The following is a 10,387-nucleotide window of genomic DNA, read 5'->3' on the forward strand; positions in this document are numbered from 1 at the left end:
ATGAGGGAACAAAGATGTTGGAGAGAATGCCTTGTGACTCAACGTACCACATAAATACCACAGTCCAGGCCTATTCAAATGACCACTAAAATGTTAAATGACTTCAATTATAACACATTTTATATAACAAATGCAATGCTAGTCATTTTCTGTCTCAGTTGAATTTAGTCTGAGAAAGGGCTAATAAAACCTATTAATATCCTAGCACATAATCTGCAGACTGCGGACTAATAACTGCGGTCGGTTGTCTGATTCATGGGGAACATAGTATTCTGCTTCAGCGTAGACATCTTATTGGGGGGGGAGACGCTGAGCTGTGATTGGCTGACATTTTGTGTTGACTCTGCGTGCCAAAGCGCAGGGACCTGTTACTCCAGATGCCCTCTCGTCGTCCCCTCCAATGTTTGCAGCCCCACGCACGCGATCCCTCGCTCCGCCTGGCTGCACCCTCTCATCGCATTACTTCTGCTATTCTAACTCCTCCATCAATTATGCACTAGAATAACTGAGGGCCCTGGCGGAGCAAAGACATAAAGGGAGATCATCAGCCCAGGCACTGCCAGCGTCTGCCTGCGTGTTCCCACTGTGTTGCCACGAAGAGTGATATGGGTGCCAGGCCGCCAGCTCAGCTAGGGCACCAGCAGCCATGGCATAGATACGGCTAGGCAAGCTAGGCTAGCTAGGGCACAAACACAACGTGCCTATGACACAAACACAGCCAAGCAATGACCATGTTGCCTCGAACATTGACTTATGGCTGAGCGAGACCCCTGGTTTGCGTCATTTTGTTGCCTCCCTCCTCACAGCCCCTAACCCCCTTTACCCCAAGATTCAATTTCACTGTAAATTAATGTTGTAAAGCAATGCATTAAAATTGCAATATAAAAATGTAGTTTTATCATATCTAAAGCTGTTCATTGTGTCCTATGTATCTTCATGTTGAATTCAACAAGGGGTGGAGCCTGTTCACTAAGGGTCCCAGGATTTTCAACCGACTTTTGTTTCTTGGAAACAAAATGGAGTCTGATTTGGAGGGAAATGGCGGTCTTTGCTTCCCTCCCTGTCACAAGACACAGCTGAAAGTCAGGCAAGAGAAGAGAGCCACGCCTATGAAGACAGAACAAATCCTAGCAGTCTGAGATTTCAATCAACAGTGCTTAACTTAGGGTGATGGCAAAATCATATGATTTCATCGAAGTTGCTTATTAACTTCAAAGAAACATGGGGGGTGAGAAACCATGTATGAAAGATGGAGTGAGACTAAATGTCGACCCCTGCATTAAAGTCACGGTGGTCCTGACCTGGATTTCTTCTGGTTGCGTGTCCAGGCTCTACTGTGAGATCGCAAACAGCTTTTTAATATTTCAGGGTCCCAAAGCACCAAGCATGCTCAAATACAGGAGGAAACTCCCTCTGTCTCCATGGGCCAGTAAGCCACACTAAAAGTCCCGCAAAGTGACAACAAGTTCATGAAAATAACACTGTTCTTTCCACACATCTAAATGTCACTTGTGGTTTTTGTATTGACTAAAAAAAATCACATTATCAATGCACTTTACCTAATTTGTCCACGGGTGCCTGAAATGACACAACTATGCTAAAGATTACGGCATACACTGACAACACCCTAGACATGTTCTGGAATGCTATGGAAAATAATGCTACAAGGGGGTGGCAGGTGGTCTAGGGGTTAAGAGCGTTGGGCCAGTAACTGAAAGGTTGCTGGTTTGAATCCCTGAGCCAACTAGGTGAATAATCTGTTGATGTGACCTTGAGCAAGGCACTTAATCCTAATTGCTCCTGTAAATTGTTCTGGATAAGAACATTGATAAATGTAAAGATATTATTACCTGCTTTGGTTTTTCTATTTAGGTTTGGACTTTAGCATGTATAGCTCTTCAGCACATAGGGCGCACCGATTGGTGTCACCTCGTTAGTCAGTATGTGTTACACCTGTGTTGGTTGCCATCTTGTTAGTGGGAAGGTGATTCACCTGTGCTGGCCCAGGTGCTATCTAAGAGTGGCTGGCCCAGTGCCCCAGGTGTCTTGATGAATGTGGAGGTGCTCCCTATTTTTATTTATAGAAAAACATTCCTTTGTCTGATTTCCCTGATGTTGTTTTGCTCCACCTTTTTGGTTTGTTTCCTGTCTTTAAATTTGGTGTGGGTTTTTCTTTTGTTTCCTTCTCCTTGGGCAAATTTGGTTGGCGCCCATGGTGGGTCTTAGATTCCACTTATTGTTGCTAGTCAACTTTCAGCGGACACTCCCATCAGAACCCCTCCTAAAACCACACCTGTTTTGTTTTGGTTGTTGGTCAGTGACTCTTTGTTAGTTCCATCTTCTGTTTGAGTGCCATTTTGGGGTTTTCTTGCTGGGGAACGTAACACTATCATCAGATTTCTTTTTTGAGTCTTATGAATAATGTCAATTAAAAAAAACATATACTCTTCATCTACTCTGGTTTAAAAAATCATGATTGGAAAAGTCTGATGCAATCACAGTAGAAATTCTGTAGAAGCAAAACATATTTTTTCCTCTCCAAAAGTTTGCCACCAATGACACAGGGAAACATTGCCTCATGGAGAGGGATATTATCTTTTTCTGTCATTTCAAAAGCCACATTGAACCAAATGAAGTTCCAGAAGCATTTCACGGATGCTTGGCTGTACCGTCACATTTGTTTTACATCGTGCATACTTTCCTTTCAATTTGGATTCATTTTGAATAGATTATACTAGGGTCTATATACAGCTCTGCGTGCCAATATGCTTGATTGGTGCCACTTGTGTGCCATAGACTGGAGAGACAGCCCTGCCATCGTCCCTCCCCATCAGTAGAACTGGGGCGATTCCAGCAACACTAAAACAGCCGTCATGGCTGACCACACCCTTCTGGAGCTACCTCAGACTGAGCACTACTTACAACAATCATTACTAACTAAAGACAGAGGATGAACCAGTCATCTCTGACTAACCTGGCTCGAGGTACTCCAGCTGCAGAGAGAACTGCTGTGCTCAGAGGGAGAGGAGACAGAACACAGAGGAGATCATTCCAATTCTCTTTCTGCTTTTCTCTCTCTCTCTATCCATCTTCCCCTGAATTGTACTCAGCCAATTTGTTCTATCCATTTATTTGATCCATTTGAATCCTGCAGTGCAACATACAGCCATCATTTCCTTTATCTTAGGGAATGTTCTGTAATAGGAGGCACACAGTAGATAATACAGCTAACTGTAGTTTAAAGTGTTCAGACCTTACACTTTCTTTGTGGATTCTCTTTGTGGAGTCCATTTTCATTATCTTTGCCTTGGCCTGCTGTATAAAGTTATCTTTCATGGGCTTGTTCTGCTAAAGTGTAATAGGAAGCCCAGATAGCCACTCACCACACTGATAGAGAGTGTGGTGCATAGAGGCCGTCAATACAGCAGCTTTCCCAGGCCACCGCTATACTGTCTGTCTGTCTGTCTGTCTGTCTGTCTGTCTGTCTGTCAGGAGGCCTTTTAGCAGCAGTTCCAGAGGCTTTACTGCAGTCATTAGGGGCTGGCCCTGATTAATGTGAATGGTCAGGCAGGCCCTGGCTTTCTGGGGGAAGAACAGAGCAGGGTGAAGGGTCCCACAGGAAGTGTTTTGTGTCTCCACACAAAGGGAGACTGACCTCTTAAGCCCCTTAGAGCCTCTCTGCTAATACCGTCACCGGTGCCTACAAAGACACAGGGATGCCATTTCCCCACTCACATTTAAACAGCACACAAAAAGCCCAGTCGAGAGTTAAACCTTAAGAAACGGCAGAAAAGTGAACCTTGGAGCGCTGGAGTGAGACTTGGAGATTAGGGACTGGAGGGTTGTCTCTAATCCATTGGCTGACCCGCGCATATGAAATGGAGGATGCCGACTTGCTGAGCTATAACACCGATCGAGAATTAACTGAAAACAAGTTTACAGAAGCTGCTGAGAATGTGATCTATACAAATCTTAACAGAAACAGCATGGCAAACACCTTATATCCAAATCCAAAGGATTCATTGTGTGGCGCTATGAATATTGAGTGTTGCTGTAAGGTAACAAAGAAATCCTTACCTACACACAGTAAACACAATAAATGTTCACCAACAAGACACCGACTTTAGTTGCTGTCAGTCAAACAGAGGCAGCCTTGTTAGTTTGAAAAGAGCAACAGAGGCAAGGCAGCTCTCTCTCTGCGTGCAGGGTCGCAGAGAAGTGGACCTGGCTGCTTTCTCCACAGGAGGACTATTTTCCTCTTCACAGAGGGCCAGAATATATCACCTCACTCTCTGACGCCAAGACATCCCTGAGAAGATGGCTGCAACATGCCTGTCTCCATCCGCAGGCTAAGCCGGGGCAGGGGTGGAAATACGGGCTTTGACCTCATGCAGGGGACCCATGGCATGGCCACTGTTTCCCTGTGTAACCCTGTGACCCCTCTCCGGAAGCTTCTGTTAACCCTGTGACTGTGTGCCCCTTCCCCTTCGCCTCGTAACATATTCACCCTCACAATAGTCCGTCACAACTACCTCTCTCTCTCTGCCACTCACCTCTCCTCCCTCTTTCTGTCTGTCTCTCTCTAAGAGCATGCTGGCCATGGGCCGCTGAGTACGATAGGAACAATAGTGTCCTTTCACACTGTCCGAGCCAGGGCTGGGAGAGGGCTGCGGTCCTGAGACCCAGTCAATATTTGGACTCGGCTGCTTTTATGTGTCCGTTTTTAATCCAAGCGGAACCACGCAGCAGGGAGCCGGGAAAAGGCTGAGGGGGAAAAGCGAGGGTAAACACTCTGAACAATGCAGACCGAGCAACTCTCAATGCCACTGGGAAACTATCACAACATCAACTTGCCACAAACTGAAAAATGGTGTATTGTTTCTTAAGTGGAGATTAAAAATGTGCCGGAATAGAGAAAGCAAACGGCCAAGGTCATTTCGCTCAGTGGAGAACTATCTGTGTCTGTCAGGGCAAGGATGTTATGAGGTGGAAAGAGATGCCACGGAGGCATTTTCACATTTCTTAAGTGTCCGCTAAAGGACTGCAGAATCAAATCAGAGTATAACTACATCCAACAATTTCCTCAGAAAAGGACGAGCACTTTTGATCACCGCCGGATAGTTACCACAGCTACCAGAGTAGTTGACCACAAGGCAAATAGATGAAAGTATTTTGATTGTCTTCAACAGAAATATGTCACATCTGTTGTAGAAAGCTTTGAGGGGCATTATCGGAGCTTAAACTGCAGCCCCTGGGGTGACAGTGCTCTTGTAGAATGCTGGAATCCCTCTCCCCAGCTGTCAGGTCGTTAGTCCCACCCCAATGAGGCTCTTTGATGAGGAAGGGTATCGGTTTCCATGGCATCGGAGACACAAACAGCAGGAAGATTAGGGACGGAACTCAGCCCTGATTCTTCACTGATCCCACCTATCAGCAACAAATAAACACCTTCGCCACGGCGATGGGTGCATGTGTCCCATATGGAGCCTGACGGTTTTAATGAAGCAACTATCAAACTTAATACAGGCCAGGTGGGGAATTGTCTAATGCCAACTGATTAATGGGCAATAAGCCGATCATTTACTTTATTTACTCATCTTGTTGTTAATTACACATGTATGAACAGAGTATTACTGAAGAAAATGCCTGCGTGGCCCCTCAACCCTGTATTACCTACATTTACACAGCATTCACACATGTATGAACAGAGTATTACTGAAGAAAATGCCTGCGTGGCCCCTCAACCCTGTATTACCTACATTTACACAGCATTCACACATGTATGAACAGAGTATTACTGAAGAAAATGCCTGCGTGGCCCCTCAACCCTGTATTACCTACATTTACACAGCATTCACACATGTATGAACAGAGTATTACTGAAGAAAATGCCTGCGTGGCCCCTCAACCCTGTATTACCTACATTTACACAGCATTCACACATGTATGAACAGAGTATTACTGAAGAAAATGCCTGCGTGGCCCCTCAACCCTGTATTACCTACATTTACACAGCATTCACACATGTATGTTTTTTATTTGGTTATTTTTATTTAACCTTTATTTGTGTTAACCAACATCCATTCAAAGACACCGCAGCCCGTCTCTTCCCATCCTTAAAAGACATTATATTATGTCTTCTTTAGCTAATTACTACTAATATATATAGCACATATTTTAAAGATGGGCATTTCAAATGATGCTGTCTTTAAATCAAATCATTTTTAAATAACAAGTCAAACACTCTCACTTATAATATTCATTGTGGCTCAGTGGTTTTATGTCTCCTCAACCAGATTGTGTGTCATTCAAGCACTTCATTTTTTTTAATTAAGGAGATTATAATGACTTGAGCGCCTCACTGTCACTAATTGAGGAATTTGTACCTCCAAGCATGACTGAATCATCATCATAGTTAAACTCCTGCTCCACTGCTTTTGAATCCCACTGTTTGAGTGAATCAACTAAGTGCATCAGAATGTTGAGGTTTTGGGAGGAAAATAGGAATAATGTTTATTAAGCTTGCAACAAACTTGACACCATTATCAACCTACATGTGTTTGAGACAATATAAAATACGTGAAAATGTCTTCACCATTTCCATTTTTCACGAGTCACTTCCCATTTCAATTTCAGAGTCCCTGTAGGGGATTTCATGAATGGCTGAGTATGGACTGCAGGACTACTGCATTGGGTGCTGTTTTTCTCCTGTGGTCATAAAAAAAGCCTCATCTGGAAGTTGTGACTATACCCCAGCAGGCTGCAAGCTCTGATGGCTGAGTATGGTTACATTACCCAGCAGGGGCCAGGGGCCCAAGGTCTAACACAGAGTATGGTTACATTATACGGCAGGGCCAGGGGCCCCCGAGTCTTTGCATGGTGCACGGTTACATTATACTGCGGGGTCGGGTTTGGATTAGGCCCCTGAATAAGAAAAAGGAGACAGTCATTTAGTTACTTATTTATTTACCAGAGGAGCGCTATTCTCCTCAGACAAAACCCAGGCAGGGTGCCGTTGCATGGCCGTCACAGAGCCTCAGAGGAGAGGTAGGTTCTGCCCCAGCTTTAACCCTAACTACAGTCCCCTCTGTGCCGCTCTGTGATGGTTATCCCAGGGCCAGTTTGGTTACCGCAGAGTGTGTGACCTCAGCATGTGTGTATCTCTCCCAGGAGCATGCACCACGCTGGGCCTGGGCCACTGCTGAAATACCCCTCTGTGTTCCCCTCATTGTCTGTCACACACTGGGTGTGGGGGGAGCATGGACGGGGGGCATGGCAACGGAGGAGCAGGACTTGGGAAGTTGGGAAGCTTTTCCTTTTTTTTTTTGGCAGGAGCTATAGGAATGAGCTGAGGCCACTATGGGAGTATATCAAAGATGTTATCTGTTTCAGGAAAAGAGCCGCCACACTTGCGTTTATATATCAGCTGTTCCCTTTCTTTTTAATTTAACTAGGCAAGTCAGTTAAGAACCTATTTTTATTTACAATGATGGCCTAGGAACAGTGGGTTAACTGCCTTGTTCAGGGGCAGAACGACAGATTTGTACCTAGTCAGCTTGGGGATTCGAGCTAGCAACCTTTCGGTTATTGGCCCAACGCTCTAACCACTAGGCTACTTGCCGTCTCCTAACTAGTTCATTGCACCCACTTTACCTCAGAGTTACCACAGAAAGACAAACAAGTACAGCGTCACCTGTTGACTCTGTGCAATGCAAATCACCCCAAAGGACCAGTTTCTTCTCCCCAAGTAAAAACAAACTATTTAGAGGAGTCATGTCGATACTATAACTGTCAGGAAAAAATCTGATCAGGTACAATGGTGGTGATGTGTTAAGTATGACACAAAACAAAGTGATATACTCATACTACAAACTATTTGCTGAGGTGCAAGTCATCCAGTGTGAATAACTGTTGAGTTACCAGAGCTGTAGGGTTGATGGGATTAGAAATTCACAATTAGCACCTCTGTCAAATAGAAGTCATATCTGCCCATTCATTACAGTGGGCCATTCCAGCTATTATGAAGCCATTGCTTTACCCTTGTGAACACACTAATTGGCAACTTTAACTAATTAGAATAAAATAGAAACGGCAGATGGCAACCTAACCTACTACTAAATATTTTGTGAATTTTATTGTAGAACGACATGCAAAGGCTTCAATTACATGTTATAAGCACACACAAGCTTGCAGTTTATGTGCGTCATAAGCAAAACGCCTTATATTTTTCCAAGTCAAACTGGCAGATAATATTTAATTTCATTCAAGGAAACATTTTAGATGTTTAACGCTTCATATGTACAGCCATTGGTTTAATCGACACTGGGATACAGTCGCAAAGAATTCTAACAGAAATTAACCGAATAATTTTCCTACTGCCGACGCACTAAAAGTGGACGCGGTAACAATCCGCCACAGCAACACATAATATCTTAAATTATCACACTAACATTCGATTTATCTCATTAAAGAGATAAGACACGTAATGTTCCATTAGTAAAATTATAGCTAAGGATGCCTACAAGGAAAACCCTTTTCGGCGCATTCAGCAGAACCAGGATAATATTATCTATGGATAATCATTCTGGTGTATTTACAGTAAGGATATAAAACACTATTGATGAGAAGCGTTGTTTTTTTTAGATAACATGTATGTCACCCAACATACAATTTTTGTAGATTATTGCCGATAAAATGTATGTTTATAGGCTATTGCCAAGTGACCATTGATCAATGAATCATGATGAAATGCTGTTACAAATGTCATATATGGTCCAGGGGCCATCCACCTCTAACCTATGTCAACAATGAAGTTGATGCCACATGAAGTTGGTGACCCGTGGCCCGTCCTTGACACAATTTGCGATTACGCACGAGACTCACCTGGGGTTGGTCCGGTTCCAGTAGACGGCATAGCGGTCGGACACCACCTTGGACGCCGGCTCTTGGCCATATGCACACATCCATAACACCAGGGAAACGAACAGGATCATTTCCACCTGCGCCAAAGTCCCTCTCGATGCAGCGTCTCGCGCGATAGAATTATTCGAATGAACAGACAGAATGAAATGATATTCCCATCTGAAGGCTTTTAAATGATAATTGCCTTATATCTCAGTTGATTCCTCTCTGGTTATAACGAACTGATTGGATTACTTCGCGAGGAAGTTATTGTGCTGAAGCTTGAATTGACATTTGGAAAAAGTTCAGTATTTGCATTCAGTTTTAGAAAAGCACAATCAGTTTTTTGTGGAATACAAAATAATTGCAATCGGTGAAAAAAAATTGCTGCAATATTAGTTGAGGGTCCGTTTGAAATAAATATTATTTCAGTCAATGCTCATATAATGTATTCATAGCAACAAGCGCATCTTCAACCGCAGATGTGGAATGCCACAAATATTATACACATGAATTTAGAGCCTTAAAAAAGGTATCCTTCAGTGGGTCTACCATGAATAGCCGTTTAAACACAATGAGGAATAATGATCTCCTCGGAACAACTCTTATTTGCGCACTAATAGTTTCTGCAACTATAGGTTACGCGGCTATATAATTGCTGATATTAAAGGTAATAACAGGGTAGTCCATGCATAAATCTGTTCAATTGTTCTAGAACTTTGGAATAATAAGTAACTCCAAAGAACCTGTGCGCTACAGACAGTTCCGTGTCTTCCTTGACGTTGTCCTCCCTCGGATCTGTGTCCGTGTCTTCGGCGTTGTCGCTGGATTGTCACGGCTGGATAACAAGGATCAGCTCTTTCCTTACTCGGACCGGAGTCATTCAAATGTGCCGTGGCATAAAACGAGTTTATAAAAACCTCAGCATGGACGGAGATACTTCGATGTGTCGCATGAAACGAGGCAAATGTAAGCAGGCTCGGTGGAAAGTCGTATAGTTCGGCCTGAAGAAAACCAAGTCAGCGCAGCGCCGGCTCGGCCATGCATGCATGCTTCCCCACTGTGCGTTCGCGGGTACGGTTTCAGGCTTGCGCACAGTCTCATTGGTTTGAAATGTGAATGATGGGCGTTTCGCTTACAAAAACAACATCCCTCCTCATGAGGAGGTACATCTGCTTCCTCAAGCGACAGATCATTTATTTCACAAGGTAGACCTACTAGGTATTAGGGCCACGGATCCTAAACGAGATAAGAACGATCTGATATTAGCTCTGCTCTGTATGTCGGCTTACAGGTTTACACCTTTCACCGAGGTCCATACTGTCTTTACGCACACAAAGTATTTTGAAATCAACAATGTTTTGCATTATCCAAAATTGTGGAAAATGATGCTACAACTAACCACTGAAATCCTCCAGGAGTTGATTTACTACAGTTTTTGATCCTATTCAATTCCATGAGGTATGCCACTGTGTGTCTAATAATG

At 43.7% G+C, this 10,387-nt stretch overlaps 1 protein-coding gene across 1 annotated transcript in view; it reads right to left on the reverse strand.

Annotated features, from left to right (window-relative positions):
- The window catches only part of LOC115122248 (ephrin-A5b-like), an 88,147-nt gene extending 78,179 nt beyond the window's left edge, over positions 1 to 9,968 (reverse strand). The window contains exon 1 of the mRNA XM_029651446.2: positions 8,884 to 9,968. Coding sequence (XP_029507306.1) covers positions 8,884 to 8,993 — 110 coding nt within the window. The 5' untranslated portion in view covers positions 8,994 to 9,968. The remainder of the gene's footprint in view (positions 1 to 8,883) is intronic.
- Positions 9,969 to 10,387: the final 419 nt, after the last annotated feature.

This window comes from Oncorhynchus nerka, linkage group LG4 (assembly GCF_034236695.1).
Source record: "Oncorhynchus nerka isolate Pitt River linkage group LG4, Oner_Uvic_2.0, whole genome shotgun sequence".
Classification (NCBI taxonomy): Eukaryota; Metazoa; Chordata; class Actinopteri; order Salmoniformes; family Salmonidae; genus Oncorhynchus; species Oncorhynchus nerka.